The sequence below is a fragment of the Podarcis pityusensis genome, assembly GCF_964106645.2.
Source record: "Podarcis pityusensis genome assembly, chromosome: 10".
NCBI lineage: Eukaryota > Metazoa > Chordata > Lepidosauria > Squamata > Lacertidae > Podarcis > Podarcis pityusensis.
Genome location: NC_138035.1, coordinates 4693606 through 4718281, shown reverse-complemented (window position 1 = coordinate 4718281; position 24676 = coordinate 4693606). Strand labels below are relative to the sequence as shown.

Here is a 24676-nt window from a genome sequence, read left to right as displayed (position 1 = left end):
AAGCCACCCGCGATTCCTCGTCGGGAAAGTCATCAAACTGCAGATTAAGGGCATATTGCATCTCTGTCCTAAAGCCATGATAGTCCTTGGGCTCCCCCCCAAACTTCTGCACCAATCCTGGCAACTTTCTGGCGAGCGGGGTGGTTTTCCCCTTCTCTGCATCTTGAGCCCTCCTCTCCTCGAGCCTCGCCGTCTGCAGCGCTAGCTGGACCTCCAACGCCCGGTACCTTTCCTCCAGGCTTGGACCCGCTCCAGCTCCTGCTTCTCCGGTTCCGGCTGGGTTGCTCATGATGCCTTCTCCTGCACAAACTGCTCACAGAGACTGTCGGAATGCTGTGATGGGACGATGAGCTGCTTGTGCGTAAAATCCAAGTCCCTCAGAGTTTGGTCAAGTTTGCAAACCTCTGTCTGTAACGGAGCCCCTTAAACATGGCTCTGTCAGTCGCTTGCAGATTCCGACAGTGGTTGCTTTCGGAATCGCTTCCAACATAAAAGCTCCTTAACGGAAACACGTCTTCTGGACTCTCTGCGTGACAGTTTCCGGCGAGGAGTGGGTGTCCCTACAGGAGGTCCTGAAACCTCCCCACTGTTTTCGCTGGAAGTGTCTCGGAGCCATCCCTCCTGCTCACTTTCCCTCAGCTCAGCTCTTCTCCCCCTACTGGTTCCCTCTTCAGCTGCTGAGTCTCTCCCAACCTGTGTGAGCCCTTCCACCTCCCTTCCTTCCGATGGCAGTTCCCTGACAGTCAGCTTGGGAGTCAAAATTGTTTCAGGACTGTCCTCCTGTGCTGCTTCGGACAGGTGGTTTATATATTTATGTACGTGTTTGCTTGGTACATTTATTATATATCTAAGACCTTAAAATTCTTATAACAGAAACCACTCACCCACCCACCCCCCACCCAGACAACAACAGGCTCCCAACTCTGTGTAGGTCTATGTATTTTATTGTCTCTATCTCTTTTTGTGTGTTTTGCATTGAGGCTTGCATTGAGCCCCAGCCGAGGGAGCTGGGGTTGGGGGGCTAGCGCTGTGTGTGTGTGTACGCGCCCTCCAGGCAACAGCGGGCTCCCACCTCTGTGTATGTCTACGTATTGTCTCTAGCTTAGCCAAGAGGGGCTGAGGCTGTGAGTTTTCTCCTATGTTAATCATGTATAACCCTCCCCTTTAGTGATGTAACAATGATGTAGCGATGATGCTCCACAAACTATATGCTGGGATAAGGTTGCTGTTTAGTCATTTAGTCCCATATGCAGGTCCTTTGTGGGTGTAATGATCTTCTGTCTAGGACCATCAAAGTTGGCATGCCAACTGGGTAGGTCTTGCTGCAGCTGCAGGGGTGTTGGCTGCCTTGAGTCAAGTCTCTCCCCTTTGATAGTCCTTCCTTCATGGTGTAAAAGTTCACATACACGCCATGCATTTAAGACTGATTTCCTGCTGAGTTCATTGCTGTGAAGAAAAGAGTGGACTCTGAGAGGAACACGTCCCGCACTCCATGCATCTAAATGGGTTCTCCCATGTGAGAGTCCCTGGATGTTCCTTAAACACTCCAATGTAAATAAAGCACTTTCTGCAATCTTTCCATTTAAACTGCTGCTCCTCTTTGAGTTGTTGATGGTTTGTAAGGTTTCAACTATTAAAGTTCTTCCTGTCCATGAGTCTGTTGATGTAGGACTTCCACTAGGACTGAACCTCTGTCTACTTTCCTGACATTTACATGGTTTGTCTCTTGTGTGGGTTTGTTGACATAAATCAAGGGTTCCACTCTTACTGAAGTTCCTTCCAAATGCCATACATTTAAATGGTTTCTCTCGTGTGTGTCTGCTGATGTTTTCTGAGATTTCCACTCTCACTGAAGCTTTTTCCTCAATCCATGCATTTAAAAGGTTTCTCCCCTATGTGAGTCCATTGATGTACGGTATATTGAGGTGTCCACTCTGACTGAAGCTCTTTCCACACTCCATACATTTAAATGGTTTTTCACTGGTGTGAGTCTGTTGGTGTATTCTGAGGCTTGCATTCTCACTAAAACTCTTTCCACACTCCATACATTTAAATGGTTTTTCTCCTGTGTGAATCCGATGATGTATATTGAGGTGTCCACTCTGACTGAAGTTCTTCCCACACTCCTTGCATTTAAATTGTTTTTTGCCCATGTGAGTCTGTTGATGTGTTCTAAGTTTTCCACTATCAGTGAAACTTTTTCCACTCCCCATAGCTTTAAATGGTTTCTCCCCTGTTGGAGGTCATTGATGTGAACTATATGTGCTCATTCAATGAAGCATATCCCACATTTCACACATTTTAATTTCTATGAGAGCCAGTGTGGTATAGTGGTTAAGAGTGGTGGACTTGTAATCTGGTGAACCGGGTTCTTGTTCCCGCTCCTCCACATGCAGCTGCTGGGTGACCTTGGGCTAGTCACACTTCTTTCAAGGAAGTCTATCAACCCCACTCACCTCACATAGTGTTTATTGTGGGGGAGGAAGGGAAAGGAGAATGCTGGCTGCTCTGAGACTCCTTAGGGTATTGATAAAGCGGGATATCAAATCCAAACTCTTCTTGTATTCCTAATGAAATTAAAGGTGCCCCATCTCTCGGAATTCTGACTCTCTTCTCCATCTCCTTCAGAGTGGGAGGAAAGGAAATCCTGTTTGGGTTTCAAGGAAGAGAACTAAGGGAAAGAGAACACATCAAGCTCCATTAGCACCTTCTCCTATTTCAACGTCTCCTACATTCCCCCACCTCCTACCCATGTTCCCAATTTTTAGGAAGTGAAGTTGCAATGTCATCAAATGATAGTAATTAATGAGCAACTTTCAAAATCCTCAATCAATGTTAATAAAGCAGCATGATATTTTTAAAAATGATGTGCTCTCTGATCTTGTGCCCGTCTTCTGACGCAGGTCTATCCTGAAATGACACTGAAAAACAGGGTATTCATTTTTTATTTTTTATTTTATTAAATGATGTTTATTAAAATTTCAAAAAATACAAAGCTTACACAAAAACAGAACAAAAACAAAAAGTAAAAATAAAAATACAAAAAAATAAAAATAAAAATATGAAAAAATAGAAGATACAGAAGAAAAATAAAAAAGAGACAAAACAAGTTCATTATTTTCAGATCCTTAACTGTCATTACCTTCTTTCTTAGACCTCCTCCTCCTCCCTTCCTTTGTATTCTAGTTATTAATTATCCCAGCAAATCCTTTCCCCATTTTTCAAAAAAATTAAAAATAAAAAAGAATTCTCAACTAATTTAATCCTATCTTTCTATAATAAAATAAACCTTAAAGTTTAAAATTTAAGTCTTAACTTTACCAACTTCTTGTGTTCATAATGTTCTTTCATAATTCTTTATGCATCTTTACTAAAGCCAGGTAATTTCTTCCAACATTTTTCTATCATTCATCAACTTTGTAAAACATTCTATTAGTAAAAAAAAGAAAAAGAAGCATATAAACAAGTCCAATCTTTATCCAACGTCCCTTCCTCCTGGTTCCGGGATTTGTCAGTCCTTATTCCTCAGTCTAACCCGGTGACCTTATGTCCAAGGCCCTCAGGTCACTTCCATGGCCCTTCCGCGGCTCTTCTTCATACTTGTAGCTGTAGTCTCTTGCTCGTAGTAACTCCGACTTAGTAGTGTTTTTAGCCCTTCTCGTCAGATCAGATCCTTTTCTGTATTCATCGCTGCATTCCATGTAGTATTTAAAAGCATGCTTCAAGGGCCCTCCAAAATTGTGGGCCCCCACAATCCCAAACATATCGCAGCCTATTACCGTATTTAAAAGGTCCAGATATCCCGACATAGGGGGGTCAATCCAGCCCCCCATTTCCAAACCACACCGAACTTTCCCTTCCCGGATCTGGTTTTTTCCCAGTTCCTTTGTCCAATCCGAAGGATCAAACTCCTGTTGGGTCTGTTCTGTCAAAACACACTCCTGATTTAATGCCACAAACCCCTGTTCTGTCAAAACACACTCCTGGTTTGAGTCCTGGATAGGCTCCACATATATTCTCACAGTCTGGTCAAAACATTCCACTGCCTGTTTAAGATTTCTAGTCGAATTGGCCATCCGGTTCACCTTATCATGTAATTCTTCCAGTAGAGCATTTGTTTTGTTAAACAGGCACACCAGGACTTCTGAAAACATTGTCACACTTTCCCACGGTTATTTTGTAGCAGCTGTCAAGTCCTTGGAGTTAGTTACAGTTTCAAAAGCTCCCCCTAGGGGGAAGACTTATATTTGTTTTTGCTACACAGTTCCCCCCCCCTTTTTTTCCCCAAAATACTTAAGATACTTTGTCCATATATATTCCTTTAAAATGTGAAAGGGGACAGTAAAGTCACAGAGATTCTCTTCTTTTAGCTGTCTGTCACACACAATTATCTTGATAAATTCACGTCAGTCCTGACATCCCCGCTCCAGGATCAGGACGAAAATAACTTCCTTTTACTACTTCAAGTAGTCCAAAAAAAAAAAAAAATATTCCCAATTTAGAATGTTGGAATCCACTCTTTTAAAGGCGATTTTCTAAGCTCTAGTGTAAATTGCCTTTGCTTTGTTCTATTTACAAAAGAACGGAAGGGTGACTTCCTGTTTAGCCCTTCCTGCTCCGTACCGAATTCAATAAATTTTTTTTCTTTTTTTTATAGTCCAATTCTGTCCTTTTCACAAATCTTCATTTACTATCCCATTTGTTCAAATTCTAAGTACTCACGGGTATTTGTTTTTAAAGTCCGAATTGTCCAGGAAAAAAGGCAGCGCTCTCCGGCAACAGCTACACGGCTTCACTCCACAAAAGAAGCAGACGACTCACAGCACAGCGCCACTTCCCCGCTCTGTTCCGGAGCCCGTTGCCGGGTTCCTTTGCAGATTGGGGGGGCGCAAACAGTGCCCGCCGAGTCCCAGGGTCACAGGCTTCACCCGCCTGTGATTTAAGGGGTCCCCGCTGCGCCGAAGCGGTGTCAGACCCAATTTCTGTGGAGCAGATTCCCTCCGAATTAGAGGGAATCCGCCATTACCGTTGGCGCCACCTCCGGAAGTCGAAAAACAGGGTATTCAAGGCAAATAGATAAACTGTACTTAGTGGAATATGTCGTACCTTGAAAATGTACTATTGATTTATTTATGGCCTGAAGTTGTGCTATTTCTGTGGACATGAATTTATTTCTGTTCTGTCTCAAATATCATTATTATACAATGTCAGGGGTGTTAGGGGAGCATTAGTTCCTTTGGTGGGGGTCACGCTGGGCACCTTTTAAGGTAATTTATCCACCATTGGTCCCCACCCTGCACTCAGCTCTCACCTGTGGCTTCCAGAAGCTGTCAGCATGGAACAGGGGCCACAATCCCAGGTATGGCTTCAACCGGCCGGCTAAGCCAGGTGAGGATACCTGACGGGTCTCAAACGCTTGGTGGGTTGGGGAATTCTGCTGCAAGTGAAGGCAGGCCCTGGTGGATGGAGAGGAGGAGAACAACAGTGAATCCCACAGTCAATAAAGAGATTCTGCCCATGCTGCAGAGGAAAGTGAAGGGCAGATGGGGTTCATCAACCTGGGAAGGGAGCTCCTCGAGAAAGAAAACTCTGGCCCTAAACCTTTGCTGCCTCATGAGTTATCTTCAGGAAAAGAAAAGGCTACACAAATCCAGAGTAGAGTCTCTAAGACCAGCCACTCCTGCAGCCAAGCTGGTGCCTAACGTACTGCTCTGCTTTCCTTGGGACCATATAAGCCAGGCTGAGAAGGGGGTCTTGTTGTCTAGGCAGCCACAAACCCCCAAACACACTGTCCAGGCTCACAGTGCTGCTAACACAGCAGTTTCAGGGGGAGGGATGAACTCAGACCTGTGTATCAAACTCTCTCCAGTGTGGAACAAGGAAAACGAAGCACTATTTACATCATAAAAAGGTAAAGGGACCCCTGACCATTAGGTCCAGTCGTGACCGACTCTGGGGTTGCGGCACTCATCTCACTTTATTGGCCGAGGGAGCCAGCTTACAGCTTCCGGGTCATGTGGCCAGCATGACTAAGCCTCTTCTGGCGAACCAGAGCAGCGCACGGAAACACCGTTTACCTTCCCGCCGGAGCGGGACCTATTTATCTACTTGCACTTTGACATGCTTTCGAACTGCTAGGTGGGCAGGAGCAGGGACCGAGGAGCAACAGGAGCTCACCCCGTCATTGGGATTCGAACTGCCAACCTTCTGATCGGTAAGTCCTAGTCTCTGTGGTTTAACCCACAGTGCACGTCACTGTAAAAGTATTTGAAATGTTTGTCTTTTGAAGAAAAGATCACCAAGTATCTGGTGGTCCTTTCAAAGCTAATGAAAGTCTTGTGCCTGGAGCTTTTGGGGGTGCAGGAACAGGAAAGCTTCTGCCACCATGATCCTTCCAATTGGGATCCAGGCCTCATCATGGAACTGAAACTGCGCTGGTTGTGCTGCTTGATTATCTATGATGGGCTAGAGTCCGAGGGGAAAGCTGGTTCTGCTGGATCTCTGTGGCTTTGGAGACCTTTGGCCATGGTATCCTTCTGGACCCTCTAGGGGAGCTGGGGGCACTGCTGTGCAGTGGTTCCCATCCTTCCTCCTGGGCCATGTCCAGAAAGTGGTGTTGGAGGATGAGTGTTCTGACCCCTGGGTGTTCACTTGTGGGGTGCCTCGGGGCTCCGTCCTCTTCCCTATGCTTTTTAATATCTATATGAAGATGCTAGGGGAGATCATCAGGGGGGTTTTGGCTGGTGTTCACAAGCATGTGGATGATACCCAGCTCTTCCTATCTTTGAAACTGGAACCAGTGAGGGTAGTGAATGCCCTGTGTTGGTTCCTGTAGGTGGTTTGAGGATGGATGGCGGCTAACAGATTGAGGTTGAATCCTGACAAGACAGAAGCACTGTCCCTGGGGGACAGGTGGCAGGCAGACCCTACCAGCCTGCACACTGTCTCACTAAAGTGGTGCATGCTCTGGTTATCTCCTGCTTGGACCACTGCCATGCGCTCTCTGTGGGGCTACCTTTGAAGGTGACCCAAAAACTATAATAAGGACTGACAAAACCCGGAACCAGGAGGAAGGGACGTTGGATGAAGATTGGATTTGTTTGTATTTCTTTTTTCTACCATTAGAACTGTTCTGGTGGTTTTACTCTGTGTGATTCAAAGCTGGTGTTTTCTCTAGCTGGAACATTTTAGCAGATCAGGAAGTTTCCTTTCTGCTGAGAGCAGGTGGTGGGATCAGTTGTTATGAGATTATGCTGAACCTTCTTGTGTTTGGGAACCAGAAGAAGCTGGTTTAAACTGGAGTGAGCCAGGCTTGTTATCCAGTCCCAAGGTTACTCTGACATGGAATTTTTTATAAATCGCAGTATTGAAGGGCGCCTGGTCCCACTTCGTATTCTGCTATTTTCTACTCTGCTTGTCTGTTTCTTACTTGAGTGCTGTTTTGATATACCAAGTTAGGGTTTTACTGTAAGTTACGTTTTTGCTATCTTTTGCCTTCAGTGCTAAATTTCTCTGCTGAATGAATTTTTTGCTGCCTCTGAGTGTTTTTTCCTACTCTGCTAACTATATGTCGGTCTTGGAGATCATTATGGAGGAGCAAGATCTGCGACCTAAAGCCCTAAACAGCCTCGACCCTGTAGACCTGAAGGAGCGTCTCCGCCCCCATCCTTCAGTGTGAACACGGAGGTCCTCCTCTGAGGGTCTTCTGCTGGTTCCCTCCCTGCAAGAAGTGAGGGTACAGGGAACCAGGCAGAGGGCCTTCTGGGTGGTGGCACCCACCCTGTGGAACGCCCTCCCTTCAGAGGTGAAGGAAATGAACAACTACCTGACATTTAGAAGATAGCAGAAGGGAGACCTGTATCTGGAGGTTTTTAATGTTTGATGTTTTACTGTCTTTTATGTGTACTGGAAGCTGCCCAGAGTGGCTGTGGAAACCCAACCAGATGGACAGGATATAAATACTACAATCATTCTTATCATTTTGTTATTTTTTGTAGTTATTTTGGAATTCGTACTGCAACATCAGCTCACGAAATGTAATGGGTGGAGAAAATCACAGGGTTGTTGTAAATGATAATCCCACCCACAAACTCTCATTCACCTGTGCTAATACTGGCAGTCTTTGGCCTGCATAGGCACACCTTGTATGTAGAGCCTCCAGCCACAGGGACTGTCTATAATGAAAATGGGTCCTTTGACTTGGAAGATTCATGCAGTTGCTGTCATCGGATGCTGATGGGTTGAATAAGAGGAACAGAAATGCTTTTGACTTCTATATCAATCCTGAGAGCCATTCCATGGACTCTGCACCCCTGTTTCTGATGACAGGTGTACATTATCCTCAGCCTCAATGAACCATGCAGTGGAAAAGACATTAAAGATGGAAGCCTGAGAGAGAGGAAAAGGTTTCTGGCTGCTTCCTGGGTGGGATTGTGGAAACAGAGAACGGCTTCTGAAAAGGGCTCTCCCCTCCCCTCTTCCTCTTGGAATTTCCTCTCCTCTCCAGGAGGACCCAAGGTTGGACTGGGCAGAATCACTGTGTCTGGACAGGGCAGAGGCTTATGGGGTGGGAAGAGGATGGAGCTTGCAGAAAGGAAGGGGTGGTGGGGACAGGACCCCCCACTTTCCAGGGATCCCTCTCTGGTTGCCTTGAAGGGGGGGGGTCGATTCTTGGGTGGGAGGTAGCCGGCCCCTTTGGAGATTCCTCGTGGGCGCACGATGGAGATGTCTCCCCAAAGACTGGTCTTCCTTCCCCGCCCCACCGCCAGTGCTTCGCTTCCTTGCCCCAGGGATGCTCCCCTCCCTCCTCCCCCCGGCTCCCCCCACTCTGCATTTTAAGAATGGGATTTACGGACTTTCTGTTTTATGAATGGGATTTACGGATAACCGAAACTCACCAATCAAGAGCACTATATTTTGACAGCTAGCCAATGGGGGAATCCGTAGACGGCTGAAACTGCCTCCAAACCAGCCTTTCAGCTCAGCCTTTGCACAATTGTCTCAGCGCCCTCCTGCTGCCCAGACTATGGACAAAGTATATTAAATGTAGCCATTTTGGTATCGATTGCCTAAAGTTGCTACAATGTTACAAAGATTGTGTCTGAATGTATCCTTTCAGCTTGACAGATCAGGGAATGATACCTAAATTTGTAAATTCCTATAAAATCCATACTTTAACCAATTCTTCCCATCCCAACGCCGTTTTAACTCTTAAGAAAAAGTAAATATAGGCTTCACCCTCCTCCATGACCCTGGAAGCGGATAGCCACGTAGGCAGTGAGAACAGGGCCTCCTGCCATAATCCCCCGAGCGTGAGAGCACGTACACTTCGCCCCACCCAGGGAGTGACCAAGGGGCGACAACAGACTTCCACAGAGGCAGTTGACCAACCCAGGTGTCGCAGGAAACCCCCCCTCCCCCAATCATTCAGTTTTTACAAACTTGACACACACTCACACACTACATACGCTACGCTTCTGTTATAAATTCATAGAAAATCAGTTCTTTTTACTCCATGAAGGAAGGACTACAAAATGGGGAACGTCTGATACAGGGCAGCCATAATCCCTTAACCGTACCAGCACATACACAGGAGCCCTGACCAGTTGGCATGGCAACCTTGATGGTCCCAGACAGAAGACCATCAAGGACACAACGGACTTGCATATGGGAGTAGATTCAACACGGACTGGAACAAAGGACAATGATCAGATCTCCCCTCTGGGGGCAGGAAACTGTCAACTCCCCTTTGTCTTCTGGAAGAGACTCATGGGAAGGGGGAAAGAGGAACCAGCAAGGTGTCAAGATACTCAGGTTACTTCCACAACCCCTCCCTCAACCCCTCCTGTTTGTGATGTGTCAATGATGTAGTCATGATGTAGTTGTGATGTAGTTCCAGGGGTGTAGTTTGGGGGTTTAGTAGCTAATAAAAGTTGGGGTCTTCTTTTGTTCGGGACTTCCATTTTGCTTCATCTTGTTGTGGGTGGGAGTCCTGTTGCGACAGTTTCCAATAAAGGCCAAGCCTACAGGCTGCTGTTTTGCTCCAAATTGTCCTGGTTGGTGTCTTTTTTGTCCAAGGGAGCCCTCAGATTCCTCCGTTAACACAGGTGTTCTGAAAGCCCAGCTCAGGAGAAGCCCTGAGGGCAAGGATGTAATTTGATTATGAATTGATTTTAGAATGTATTTCAATTAATTGATTGTGATTTTATGTAAACTGTGTTACTTTTACTGTTGTTAGCCGCTCTGAGCCCGGCTTTGGCTGGGGAGGGTGGGAAATAAATATATTTTATTTTATTCATCATCATCATTATTATTATTAATATTAATATTATTATTACAGTGGCACCTCGGGTTACAGACGCTTCAGGTTACAGACTCTGCTAACTCAGAAATAGTACCTCGGGGTAAGAACTATGCTTCAGGATGAGAACAGAAATTGTATGGCGGTGGCACAGCAGCAGCGGGAGGCCCCATTAGCTAAAGTGGTACCTCAGGTTAAGAACAGTTTCAGGTTAAGAACAGACCTCTGGAATGAATTAAGTACTTAACCCGAGGTACTACTGTATTTTGTCGATAGTTTTATTGTTCTTTGGGTGATGGGTACTGGAGAGGTGTCCAGAGATGTATCTGATAGAGTGACCAGCTGTTGCACTTGTGTAACCCTTTGATACATACTAGGGAAGATGCTACTCAAAAAGTATTCTAGGTGAAGGGGGGGAAGTTTTAAAAGTCGATGTAAATTGTCCAGGGTTGCTCAAACAAATAGAGATGCAAGGAGCTCCAAAAGGACCTCTCCAAATGGCGTGAATGGGCAGAAAATACAGCATCATAAAGTGATGCAAAAAAACCTACACCCATTAATATAATGTATAGGCTCATGGGTATGAACTGGATTTCTCTGTGTGCTCTAGGAGACCAGGGTAGAGGGGAGCTGGTCGCAGCAGGGGGGGGAGTCTCCCTGGATGCTTCAGCTGATGGCCTCCTCTGATGGTCTCCTGGCCCCCTCCTCTCCTCCCTCTCAGCCTGAACTGCTCTCTGCCCCAGCCTCTTCCTGCTCACCAAACCCTGTATCCTCTTCATTTTGCAACAACTCCTCTCCCATTCTGCTCCCTTTCCCCCCTCTTTCTGCTCTTGTGCCTTCTTCCCTTGTGGGTTTCCCAACTGGTCCCTCCCCCCCCCCAACCTAGCCAGTCCATGACAGCAACAGCAGCAACAACAATAAAATCAGTAGGGTAGTAATATGCACTGTGGTCCTTGTCAGCTTCGCCTTTGAGCCAGTACCACCGACTGGGCTCAACCACTTAGCCCCGACTGGGCCAGGCAAGCTGGGGTAGCACTTCCAGAGACCTTCTTCTGCAGGAACAGGTCTAAGTGCTGTGGACTCCCAACTCAGAGCTGTGAGCACCGAACTCACTTCCAGAAGACAGTCGTGCACAGCAGAGTACAGCAGAGCATAAATCACTCGGATGACAGCGCTGAAGAATATCTTATTTTATTCACTGCAGCTACTGTACTATACAAACTATATACAAATGGAGACGCTGGACTGCACTGAGTGTTACAGCTGCTTTCTGCAGCGACCTTATCTACACAGAGATAACACTCAGTCTCCCCTTTGAAGTGAGGCTGGAGCGGAATAAGTAGCAAGCACAATCCGCCCCCTCCTCTCTGGAAAATCAGCAGATTCTTACAATGGGAGGGGTGAAATCTCCTCAGTCCTCTGGCAGGAAGACTCCCTAGCAGCATGATTGACTAATAACTTCTGGGACTATGAAAAAGTTCTATCTTCTCCAAACCCCAGAATAAGCAGGAGCTCTGGGGTTGCCCCATGGGGTTCATGAGTGAAGATGGACCCCCCAGGAGACTTCCCTGGTACCCGCAGCCCCACCTTCCCATTCTTGAAAATTGAATTCCCATTGAATTTTAAGTTTTTTTCAGAACGTGCAGGAGGCAGGGATGAAGTTTTGTTGAAGAAGATGTGTGTAGAGATCATGCGGTGGTGGGGGTGACAGTAAAGGTAAAGGTAAAGGTACCCCTGCCCGTACGGGCCAGTCTTGACTCTAGGGTTGTGCGCTCATCTCACTCTAGAGGCCGGGAGCCAGCGCTGTACGCAGACACTTCCGGGTCACGTGGCCAGCGTGACGAAGCTGCTCCAGCGAACCGGCACCAGAGCAGCACACGGAAACACCGTTTACCTTCCCGCTATAAAGCGGTACCTATTTATGTACTTGCACTTAAGGGTGCTTTCGAACTGCTAGGTGGGCAGGAGCTGGGACCGAACGACGGGAGCTCACCCCGCCGCGGGGATTCGAACCGCCGACCATGCGATCGGCAAGTCCTAGGCGCTGAGGTTTTACCCACAGTGACAGAGTTTGGTGCAAAAACCAGTCTGACACATAAATACCCATCTTGCATGCATGAGTACAGCAACTCCAGGGCCTTAGCCAAGCATCGGTGGGGTAGGGGCCACATGTAGAGCAAGTCCCACACTGACGTCAAAAACACACACAGGGGCAGCAGGACTTCTTCAGTAATAGTTTACTGAGCTTTCAAAGCATACAGTTCTCACTGGGTCCCCAGTGAGGCACAAAACTTAGCTCCTGAGAGCAAATCCAGTTTCAGCAGTAAAAAAATAAAGCACACAGGATATCTAACTCAAGCACACAAACCGGCAGAAGGGAGCAAGGGAGGAAAGAGGCTGGACGGACACAGGGCAATGGATGTGTGTGTTTTGTTTCCTGTCATTTTGGAGAGAAGTCAGCAACTCAGCACCTGCAGGGACTTCACGAAGCAAAGCTTTCTGCCGCTGCTTGCAGGCACATCCCAGAAACACACTGTAATCTGCGGTGTATTGCCCCATATCAGTTGTTCTTCAAAGGTTATTGCGATGTGGTCTAGAAACCGGTATTGTTCAAGATATCAATATATCGCCCAGCCCTAATCCTCACTCACCACCAACAAACCAGATTCATCCTCTCTATCAAAAGGTACTTTACCTCTTAGATTATACTCACATTGTTTGACATTGCCTTCAATATTTCATTGCTGTTCAGTTTTACATATAAACACAAGAACTTCAAATACACGGCGTGTGTTTAAGACTGATTTCCTGCTGAGTTCATTGCTGTGAAGAAATGAGTGGACACTGAAAGGAAGACGTCCCACACTCCATACATCTAAATGGTTTCTTCCTGTGAGAGTCCCTGGATGTTCCTTAAACACTCCATTGTAAATAAAGCACTTTTTGCAATCTTTTCATTTAAACTGCTTCTCCTCTTTGAGTTTGTTGATGGTTTGTAGGGTTTCAACTCCTAAAGTTCTTCCTGTCCATGAGTCTGTTGATGTAGAACTTCCACTAGAACTGAACATCTATCTACTTTCCTGATTTTTATGTGGTTTGTGTTTTGTTTGAGTTCGTTGACATAAATCAAGGGTTCCACTCTGACTGCAGCTCCTTCCACAGTCTATACATTTAAACAGTTTGTCCCCTGTGTGTCTGCTGATGTTTTCTAAGATTTCGATTCTGACTGAAGCTCTTTCCGCACCCCATGCATTTAAATGGTTTCTCCCCTGTGTGAATCCGCTGGTGTACTTTAAGGTCTCCATTCTGCCTGAAGCACTTTCCGCACTCCAGGCATTCAAATGGTTTCTCCCCTGTGTGAGTCTGTTGATGTCTTTGAAGGTTTCCACTCTGACTGAAGCTCTTTCCACACTCCATACAATTATATGGTTTCTCCCCAGTATGAGTCCGTTGATGTGTTCTAAGGTTTCCATTATCAGTAAAGCTCTTTCCGCACTCCACACATTTATGTGGTTTCTCCCCTGTATGAGTCCGTTGATGTGTTCTAAGCTTTCCATTATCACTAAAGTTGTTTCCACACTCCATACATTTATATGGTTTCTCCCCTGTGTGAGTTCGCTGGTGTATATTGAGGTGTCCACTCTGACTGAAGCTTTTTCCACACTCCATACACTTAAATGGTTTCTCCCCTGTGTGAGTCCGTTTATGTATATTGAGCTCTCCACTCTTACTGAAGCTCTTTCCACACTCCATACATTTATATGGTTTCTCCCCTGTGTGAATCCGCTGGTGTAATTTAAGGTCTCCATTTTTACTGAAGAACTTTCCACACTCCAGGCATTCAAATGGTTTCTCCCTTGTGTGAGTCCGTTGATGTATATTGAGGTTTCCATTCAGACTGAAGCTCTTTCCGCACTCCATACATTTATATGGTTTCTCCCCTGTGTGAGTCTGTTGATGTCTTCTAAGGTTTCCATTATCAGTAAAGCTCTTTCCACACTCCATACATTTATATGGTTTCTCCCCTGTGTGAGTTCGCTGGTGTATATTGAGGTTTCCATTCTGACTGAAGCTCTTTCCACACTCCATACATTTATGTGGTTTCTCCCCCGTGTGAGTCCATTGATGTGTTCTAAGTGTATCACTCCGACAGAAGCTCTTTCCACAATCCAGACATTTAAAAGGTTTTTCCCTTGTGTGAGTCCGTTGATGTAAACTTAAGTATCCATGTTGACTGAAGTTCTTCCAGCACTCCCTGCATTGGAATCCTTTCTTGCCCATGTGAGTCCACTGATGTGTTCTATGTTTTCCACTATCAGTGAACCTTTTCCCACACTCCATACCTTTAAATGGTTTCTCCCCTTCTTGAGATCGCTGATGTGAGCTATGTGTGCTCATTCAGTGAAGCATATTCCACATTTCACACATTTTAATGTCTATACCTAATGAAACAAAAGTGCCCCATCCCTCAGAATTCTGACTGTCTTCTCCATCACCTTCTTCAGAGTGGGAGGAAAGGAAATCCTGTTTGGGTTTCAAGGAAGAGAAGAAAGGGGAAGAGAACACAGCAAGCGCCATTAGCACCTTCTCTTATTTCAACATCTCCTACTTTCCCCTGCCTCCTACCCATGTTCCCAGTTTTTAGGAAATGAAGATGCAATGTCACCAAATGATAGTAATGCATCAGCAACCTTTCATAATCCTCAGTCATCTTTAATAAAGCAGCATGATCTTGGAATACAGCCTTTTCAAATCAATTGTTTCCTCAAAGGAAAGGCAGCTGCTCTCTTTCCATGAAGAGGCCCTCTCTTTCCATGGTTCATCATCCCTTTGGACATTCCCCATCCTCTGCATCATAATCCTCCATCCACCTCTAGATCTCCATGAATCACCTGCACAGTCTCACTGACCTCAGGAGGTCCATATGGGCCATTGTGGGAGGCTCAGGCCTACATCTCTTCCAGGGACTGTGGTCTGGGTCAGTCAGAGAACTAGTGACAAGGCTTGGTGCTTGGGGTCAGCTGAATGGGTCTCAGGGAAGCTCCTGTTCTTGGAGATGGACCTCTGTCTACATGCCTCTCATTGCATGGAGAGAGCAGGAGAAGCAGAAGAAAAGCAGCTGGCGCATCGGAATCCCAGACGGAAAAACCCACCCCAAAGGTCCTTTATAATGATGACCGGGTTGGCGCCATCGCCGAATGGCGGACTCCCTCCGAGCTCCGGAGGGAGTCTGCTCGGCAGGGGCTGGGTCCTACCGCGCCGGCGACGCGGGGACCCTCAAAAACCACGGGCACGGAGCCCGTGGACATGGGGACTCGGCTGGCACCGCTAGCGCCCTCCCGACTCGTGAAGGAGCCTTTTTAAAGGCTTCGGATCGGGTGCCGGGGAGTGGCGTGGTGCTTTGAGTCCATTGCTTCCCCTGCCGAGCGCAGCCGCATGCCATTCGACGGAGAGCGCTGACTTCTTCCATTGGAAATTCGGACTATCAACAACAACCCGTGAGTAATTGGGAAACCGGGTACAAAAGGAGAAAAAAAGAAATTTTTTTCGGATTCGGCACGAGCGGGGGGGATCTAAAAAGGAAGTCAGTCCCCCCCCTGATTGTAAACATTCTAAAACAAGGACTGGGTAACCAAGATCGAAAGAGAAGTTTATTGCTGACAAAAATCATTATTTCCACGAAGGGAAATTACAAGAATTGTGCTGGAGGAGAAGAGTGGAGGGTGAGAGGGAAAATGCAACCCCCCCTGGGAACCGGGGCGATTCGTAGAACCTGGCGAAGAGAGACGGAGACTTTGACAGCTGTCAAAGTAGCTGTCAAAGCTGGAGAATATAAAGAGGACTTTGTTACAAGGACTTTGCTGGCTAATTCTGTTACAATTTGACACAATATGGATATAAACTGTCGGAAAATAAGGAACAACAATTTGACTTTTGGATTAGAGGATATAAAGTTACTACAATCCCCCTAGAGGGGTTTCGGGACATTACAAGTGGTCGTATGTGGAAAATCACTCTGGGATTCGCACAGGACTTATCTTCTGGGAAAGCTGCAAAACTGACATAGTATTTTGTCTACAGAGGTGTTTACATTAAAAGGAGACAATAGAATTTTCTATTGAAGAAAGGAAGGGACTGGACGTAAGTTTTTGTTCCTGAACAACAAACCTCTGTAGAGATACCAGATTTCGGAATAAGAACGTTTTAGCAGCTGAACAAGACAAGAAACCTGAGAAAGTAAGGAATAAAAAGAACAAAGGACTAACTACGACACGGAAAGAACAATGGGAGGAGCAGCAAAGACCAAGGAAATTAAAGGCATCTATTAGACTGGATTTTTGAAGTTAAACATTATTAAAATAAACAAATTAAAAGAAAACCGGCAAGGTGGAATGGGAAAAATCTGGCCATGGACTTGAGATCTCCAGGCTGACAACATATAGACTGATGGACATGTGGAATTCAAACCGGGGAAGGGAAGGGGGAGTTTTGGAATCCAAAGGCTAATGTAACCATCTTTTTGAAACTTCTTATACTTTTTATCTTCTATTTCTTTATATAACTTTTGTATATTATGGTATTTTGATTTGGCATGTTTAAAAAAAAGGGAATTCGTGGAAGGAAATTGGGGTTGATCTTGGGGAAAAATCTTTTTTCTTTTTCTGTTAATGATGAGGGATGATGATAAAATTGTATAATTTAAATTGGTTAATGGGTTAAACATATTAAGTTTTAAAATGGGAGTGAGAGCTTGTGGAACCAAATTAATGAAAGGGGAATACAGTCGGGGGGGGGGGAGGAGGGAGTCCTAGAAAGAAGATAACGAAAGTAAGGCTCTAAATGTATTCTATCTTTTCTTTTCTGTTATTTTTCTATATTATTGGAAATTCTAATAAATATGATTTAAAAAAATATATATATATATATATAATGATGATGTGCTGCCTGATCTTGTGCCCGTCTCCTGACTCAGGACTATCCTAATCTGGCACTGAAAAAGCTGGATATGAAAGGCAAATGGATAAAAGTACTTAGTGGAAATTTCATCCTTGAATATATAGTACTGATTCATTAACAACCTGGTGTTGTGTTATTTCTTGAGATATGAATTTATTCCTTATCTGTCTTAAATATCATAATTATAAAAATTATAAAACAAAGTGCGAGACTGGCTTCATTATTATCAGATAATGGAGGCATATAATTTGGACAAGAAAATTGGCTTCCAAGTGGAAAAATCAAAATTGGAAACAGAACTGTTAGAACCCAAAACCAAGATTCTGTCAAAGATGTATAACTTGCTGTTGAAATGGAATACTCAGGATGAAACGGTGAAATCAGCTATGATTAAATGGGCACAAGATGTTGGACATAACATAATGATGGCTGACTGGGAACAGTTATGGACCACAGGTCTGAAGTTTACGGCATGTAATGCCTTAAGAGAGAATATTATGAAAATGATTTACAGGTGGTACATGACACCAGTCAAGCTAGCAAAAATCTATCATTTGCCCGATAATAAATGTTGGAAATGTAAAGAAACTGAAGGTACATAATTTCTTTCACCTTTGGTGGACGTGCCCAAGGACTAAGGCTTTCTGGGAGATGATTTATAACGAAATGAAAAGGGTATTTAAATATACCTTTCTGAAGAAACCAGAGGCCTTTCTCCTGGGCATGGTCGGCCAAATGGTGTCAAAGAAGGACGGAACTTTCTTTATGTATGCCACAACAGCAGCAAGAATACTTATTGCAAAGTATTGGAAGACACAAGACCTACCCACTCTGGAAGAATGGCAGATGAAGGTGATGGACTACATGGAATTGGCAGAAATGACTGGCAGAATCCGAGACCAGGGAGAAGAGTCGGTGGAAGAAGATTGGAAGAAATTTAAAGACTATTTACAGAAATATTGCAAAATTAATGAATGTTAGAATGATGTTGGAATGAAGCTAGGTGGTTTAAGCAGTAATGCTATAAAGGTGTATGTAAAAAAGGATTGATAACAGATGAAAATTTAAAGTTATAGTATATTAAGTTAAAGGATCATGAGAAAACAAAGAGGGAAAGAAATTGCTGACTTAACTAATTGAACTGGAATACAAAAAAGGGAGGTATGAGGAGGTCAGGGAAACAAGGATAGGAATGTAAGCTATGGAAAGATTGATCCATTTTTCTTTTTTTCTTTTAAAGTGTTTTTTATTCTTTTATTCTGTATTTTTCTTGTATTTTTACTTTTTGTTTTTGTGTAATTCTTTTTTTCTCTGAAATTTTAATAAATATCTTTTTTTTAAAAAAATTAAATATCATAATTATAGATGTCTTGGGGTGTTACGGGAGCGGTAGTACTTTTGGTGGAGGAAATGTAGTCCGCCTTCTGGAGTAATTTTTCCACCATTGGTCCCCACCCTGCACTCAGCTTTCACCTGTGGCTTCCAGAAGCTGCCAGAATGCAACAGAGGCAGCGATCCAAGCAACAGCTTCAACCGGCCGGCTAAACCAGGGAGGATACCTGATGGGTCTCAAATCCTTGGTGGGCTGGGGAATTCTGGAAAACAGAAGCGCTAATAACATCATACATCACTGTAAAGGTATTCAAAATTTTTGTCTTTTGAAGAAAAGACCACCAATCATCCAGTGGCCCCTTCAAAGCTAATGAACGTCTTGTGCCTGGAGCTTTGGGGTTGCAGGACCAGGAAAGCTTCTGCCACCATTATCCTTCCAATTGGGATTCAGGCCTCATCATGGGGCTGAAACTGACCTGGTTGTGCTGCTTGATGATCTCCGATGGGCTAGAGACCAAGGGGAAAGCTCTTTCCTGGTTCTGCTGGATCTCTCAGCGGCTTTGGAGACCTTTGACCATGGTATCCTTCTGGACCCTCTAGGGGAGCTGGGGGCCCTGCTATGCAGTGGTTCCCCTCCTTCCTCCTGGGCCATGTCCAGAAAGTGGTGTTGGGGGATGAGTGTTCAGACCCCTGGGCTCTCACTTGTGGGGTGCCTCAGGGCTCCATCCTCTCCCCTATGCTTTTTAATATCTATATGAAGACGCTGGGAGAGATCATCAGGGGGTTTGGGCTGGGTCTTCCCCAGTATGTGGATGATACCCAGCTCTTCCTCTCTTTTAAACTGGAACCAGTGAAGGTCCTGTGTGAGTGTCTGGAGGCTAACAGATTGAGATTGAATCTTGACAAGACAGAAATACTGTCCCGGGGGGGAGTGTGGGAGACTCTCTAGACCCGATTGGGGTAACTGTGCCCCAAAAGGACTAGGTGCACAACCTGGGCTTTATTTTGGACTCACAACTGTCCATGTAGGCACAGGTCAATTCTGTGTCCAGGGCAGCTGTCTGCCAGTTCCATCTGGTATGCCGGCTGAGACCCTCCATGCCTGGAGACTGTCTCCCCAGAATGGTGCATCCTCTGGTGATCTCCCACTTGGACTACTGCCATGCGCTACATGGGGCTACCTTTGAAGGTGACCCGGAAACTGCAACTAATCCAGAATGTGGCAGCTAGACAACAGAATGGGAGCAGCCGCTGAGACAACATAACACCAATCCAAAAGGATCTTCACTGACTCCCAGTACATTTCTGAGCACAATTTGCATTGTTGGTGCTGACCTTTAAATTGCTGTGGTTGCATTTTTCAGGCATAGAATCCTGTTATGCCTTCAGTAACAAATTTATTTGCTGAAGGAATTTTTTGCTGTCTCTGAGCATTTTTTCCTACTCTGCTAATTGTATGTTGGACTTGCTCTGGAGATCATTGTGGAGGAGCAAGATCATTGACCTAAAGCCCTACTGCCTCACTCTCTGTAGACCTGAAGGAGCGTCTCCACCCCCATCGCTCAGTCTGTACACTGAGGTCCTCCTTCGAGGGTCTTCTGCTGGTTCACCCCCACACACCCCATGAGAAGCGAAGTTGCAGGGAAGCAGGCAGAGGGCAAGGAAAGGGGCAACTATCTGACATTTAGAAGACAGCTGAGGGCAGCCCTGTATCAGGAGGTTTTTAATGTCTGATTTGTGTATCTGAAGAAGTGTGCTTGCACACGAAAGCTCATACCAAGAACTAACTTAGTTGGTCTTAAAGGTGCTACTGGAAGGATTTTTTTTATTTTGACTATGGCAGACCAACACGGCTACCTATCTGTAACTGATTTTTTACTGTCTTTTATAGGTACTGTAAGCTGCCCAGAGTGGCTGGGGAAACCCAGCCAGATAGGCAGCGTGGAAATACTACAATCATTCTTATTATATTGTGATTTTTTTGTAGTTATTTTGGAATTCGTACTGCAATATCAGCTCAAGAAATATTATGGGTGGAGAAAATCACAGGGCTGCCGTACACTGTAATCCCACCCACAACTTCTCATTCACATACAGCCTGTAAATTTGGGAGGTCGCACATCTCACCTGGCACTCTTTGGCCTGTATAGGCACACCTTGTATGTAGAGCCTCCAGCCACAGGCACTGTCTACCATGAAAATGGGTCCTTTGACTGGGAAGAATCTCAGCTTCTCAGTCACTCTGACACTGCCAACAAAGAAGAAGAGGAACAGAAATGCTTTTGAGGTGCACCTTCTATATCAATCCTGAGAGCCATTCCATGGACTCTGCACCCCTGTTTCTGATGACAGGTGTACATTATCCTCATCCTCAATGAAGCAGGCAGTGGAAAAGACATTAAAGATGGAGGCCTGAGAGAGAGGAAAAGGTTTCTGGCTGCTTCCTGGGTGGGATTGTGGAAACAGAGAACGGCTTCTGAAAAGGGCTCCCCCCTCCCCTCTTCCTCTCCGGATTTGAACTGCTGCGTCTGGACAGGGCAGGGGCTTATGGGGTGGGAAGAGGATGGAGCTTGCAGGAAGGAAGGGGTGGGGGGACGGGACCCCCCACTTTCGACGGATCCCTCTCTGATCGCCTTGAAGGGGTGGCCGATTCCTGGGCGGGATGGAGAAGCCAAGGCGGCACCTCCGGAGAATCCCGCCACGATGGAGACCTCTCCCTACAGACTGGTCTTCCTTTCTCTCTCTCTCTCCCCCCCCCCCACGCCAATGCTGCCCTTCCTTCCCCCAGGGATGCTCCCCCCGACTTCCTTGACCCCCCTCCCTCTCGCTCACCCCTCGCCCTGCGTGCCCCATCTCTCCATCCAGAGGACGCCCCCCCCCCAACACCAGCAACACGGGGGTCTCTATCCAGGCGTCTCTCGCGCCCGTTAACCCATTCATGACCCGCCTTTCTCTATGCGGAGCCCACAGGGCCCCAGGGATCCCTGCGTGGGGGAAACGGGGCAAGGGGGCCCTCGTGGGGCCCTCCTGGGTGGGGGCACCATGTCCGCCCCCGCCAGGGCGCCTAAGGGGCCAAGGAAAGCCCCCTTCGCAGTACACGTGCAGGGATCCAGGCCCTGCCCGTGGGGCCCACGAAAGGCGCTTTGGGGAGCTTGGAGGGGGTCTCTGGATCCTTCTCTCCCCTTCCCCCGCGACCCCTTTACCTCTTTGTCCTCGCTTGCGAATCTCCTTTCCTTTACTGCAACATCCATGGGGGGGGGAGTTTCCCTGCCGCCCCTCCTCCCCTTTCCGAAAGCGCGCCCCCCTAGAGCTACGGCGCAGAGCAGCAATCCGCCTTAGAAGCTCCACTTCCGGGAGAAGCAGGCAGATTGGGAGGGGGGCTCATACCCCCCCCTTATTCCCGTAACAGAAGGCAGATGGCGAGGAGGAGGAGCAACATATTGGGATGGGGATTTGGGGTTGTGGGGGCGGGGTGAGGGAAGGATGTGACGGGAGGGGAGGGGAGGAACAGGGGGGAGGGAGAGGAAGGTTTCCCTCCTCCCCTCTTCCATCTGTGGATCAGGAGAGCGGGGGAGGGGATGATCGTGGCAATCCAATTACTAAGTGGCCCCCCCCCAATGTTTATATTGCAAAATCCTTCCCTCGCCCACCCCACGCCACGAGCCGTGCGTCCGTGTTTTAGGTATTGGTGCTCTTCAGACCAGGATGGGGGGGACAGTTATACGACTCCCCCAAAACCCCAAGTCCCGACCACAGTCTCGGACTAAGGCCAGGACAATGACCGTTGACACAAGCACCTTCCATGCACAACAGCAAAGAGGCTCAGAAAAGCAGTCTATACAATTGTAGCAAGAAGCAGATACCATGAATCGGACTGTTTCCTCCGACTATCCAATACTGTAAAGAAAACTGTAGAAACGTCAAATAACAGCCAAGTCAATGGTTTGACGGATTTCCTGGGTTCCAACGCCTAATGACTCCTCTGGAATTGGGGAATCCAATTCATAATCCATGATCCCTTAGGAGGCAGGAGGCGATCAAGGACAGCACATGCCCCAGGCAGAAATCCATCGGGATGGTGGATTGAATCCTGATGCATTTAAAGCGTTTAAAGCAAAGCCGCTAGTAAGCTTGATCTTTTATTGATCTGTTGCAACAGGGTCCTCACTCACCACACGCAGGAGGGAGGAGGAACCCAGAACAATGGCGCACAAGGCCTTATATAGACATTTTAAATTCCCTGCCCTGGAGCTCAAGACCATCCCTCCATACATCATACATACATGACAGAAGGGGTGTAACCCCAGACCACCACCCCCATACATCATACCTACATCACAGAAAGGGCGGTTTACAGCAGAAATCTGAGTGGTTTGTTTAGGTCCTGTCTGCCAGGTTACCTGTTTAATGGTCACTTGATTGGATTCCCAGGGGAGCCTGGCCAGTCTTTTGTAATGATAAATACTTAGTTCCTGTGCCAGGTTACAGGCTCACACCCTATTCATATCTTAAATGTGCCCTTAAGACAGGATTTGTGAAGGAAAAGACATCAGGGAGGCTCCTCCCATCTCGTCCTCTCTTTTAAATTGGAACCAGTGAAGGCAGTGAATTCCCTGTGTGCCTTTCTGAAGGTGGTTGGAGGATGGATGGCAGCTAAGAGATTGAGGTTGAATCCAGACGAGGGAGGCAGGTGTGGGGGACTCCCGGTTCCTGATGGCGTAACAGTGCCCCTAAAGGACCAGGTCATCACCTTTGAGTATAGGTGTCAGTGGCCCTATTCCTCCAGCAGGAGCGATTGTGGGGCTTCCTTGCCCGCTTCCATTCATCTCTGCCATTCCCTAAGGGCAATTCTTCTTCAGCCATTGTGGGAGCAGACGGACTGGAAGCTGAAGCGGCTTCCCTGTGAGTAGGCTTTGCTTCGCTTTCTGCTGACCTCAGTCTCTTTGATTGTGGCCAGCTTTCCTCTTCCATTTTCCTGAGTGCTGAGCAGTGTTGGATGTGTGGGGAAGCGAAATTCACCCCAGAATTTTTCCGCAGGGTTCCCTCCGCAGCACAGAAGGATGGGGGGAGGGAGGGAGGCTTTTTCCCAACAGGAGGAACACGTACTAATAAACGAACACTCCTGTGAATGGAGAGAAGCATAAAGTGGAGTCCCCTATAGATCAGTATTGGGACATGTGGCTTTTCAACTTGTTCATAAATGATCTAGAGTTAGGAGTGAGCAGGGCAGGGAGGGGGCAAAGTTTGCTGGTGGCAGTAAATTGTCCAGGAGTGTTCAAACAAAGAGAGATTGCAAGGGGCACCTAAAAGAGCTCTCCAAACGGGGTGATTAGGCTGAAAATACAGTTCATTGTCAATGAGATTAAAGCGATGCATTTTGGGGTGCAGGGAAACACCCTCTTAATATCATGTGCAGGATCATGGGGTCTGAACTGGGTTTCTCTGTGTGCTCTAGGAGACCAGGGGAGAGGGGAGCTGGTCGCAGCGGGAGGGGGGGTCTCCCTGGATGCTTCAGCAGCCGGCCTCCTTTGGGTCTCCTGGCCCCTCTTCTCCTGAACTCCTCTCTGCCCCAGCCTCTTCCTGCTCACCAAACCCTGTTTCCTCCAGCTTGCAACATCTTCCCTCCCATTCTGCTCCATTTTCTCCCTCTTTCTGCTCATTGCCATCCCACCACCAGTCCCCAGGCTCTGAGCCTTCTTCCCTTGGGGGTTCCCCAGCTGGTGCCTCCCCCTCCCCACACCCAGCCAGTCCATGACAGCAAAAGCAACCATAGCAGTAAAATCAGTATGATAGTAATAAGCACTCTGGTAGGAATACTCCCTAGCAGCAGGATTGAATAATAACTTCTGGGAATATGGAAAAGTACTATCTTCACCAAACCCCATAATAAGCAGGAGCTCTGGGGTTCCCCTATGTGGTTCATGATTGAAGATGGGCCCCCCAGGAGACTTCCCTGGTACCTGCAGCCCCACCTTCCCCATCCTACAAATAGGCTTGGGGGAAAATCTCCCATTCAATTTCAGTATTTCAAGTTTTTTTCAGAATGTGCAGGGAGCAGGGATTAAGTTCTGTTGAATAAGTAGTGTT

At 46.7% G+C, this 24676-nt stretch overlaps 1 protein-coding gene and 1 long non-coding RNA gene across 5 annotated transcripts in view; both read right to left on the bottom strand.

Annotated features, from left to right (window-relative positions):
- Positions 1–2619: 2619 nt before the first annotated feature.
- LOC308486526 overlaps positions 2620–24676 on the bottom strand; it is a 47719-nt gene continuing 25662 nt past the window's right edge. The window contains exons 2-3 of the long non-coding RNA XR_013991127.1: positions 5312–5456; positions 2620–2671 (exon numbers count right to left, since the gene is read on the bottom strand). This is a non-coding gene — a long non-coding RNA (uncharacterized lncRNA). The remainder of the gene's footprint in view (positions 2672–5311; positions 5457–24676) is intronic.
- Positions 12523–23646, bottom strand: LOC308486350 (uncharacterized protein). 4 transcript variants are annotated; one of them, XM_081023130.1, is made up of 4 exons: positions 22453–23646; positions 20717–20837; positions 18731–18852; positions 12523–14824 (listed from the first exon to the last, which is right to left on the bottom strand). In XM_081023130.1, exon 4 carries the CDS (start codon positions 14696–14698, stop codon positions 13472–13474), a length of 1227 nt encoding a protein of 408 aa, XP_080879256.1. In that variant the 5' UTR covers positions 14699–14824; positions 18731–18852; positions 20717–20837; positions 22453–23646; the 3' UTR covers positions 12523–13471. The 4 variants fall into 4 exon arrangements, with proteins under 4 accessions (XP_080879256.1, XP_080879255.1, XP_080879257.1 ...); XM_081023129.1 differs by lacking the exon at positions 22453–23646 and adding an exon at positions 21793–22048; XM_081023131.1 differs by lacking the exons at positions 18731–18852; positions 22453–23646 and adding an exon at positions 21793–22048.

Bases quoted from the DNA above. Each gene is read 5' to 3' on its own strand.
- LOC308486350 (XM_081023130.1), bottom strand. From the start codon at position 14,698: ATGAGCACACATAGCTCACATCAGCGATCTCAAGAAGGGGAGAAACCA.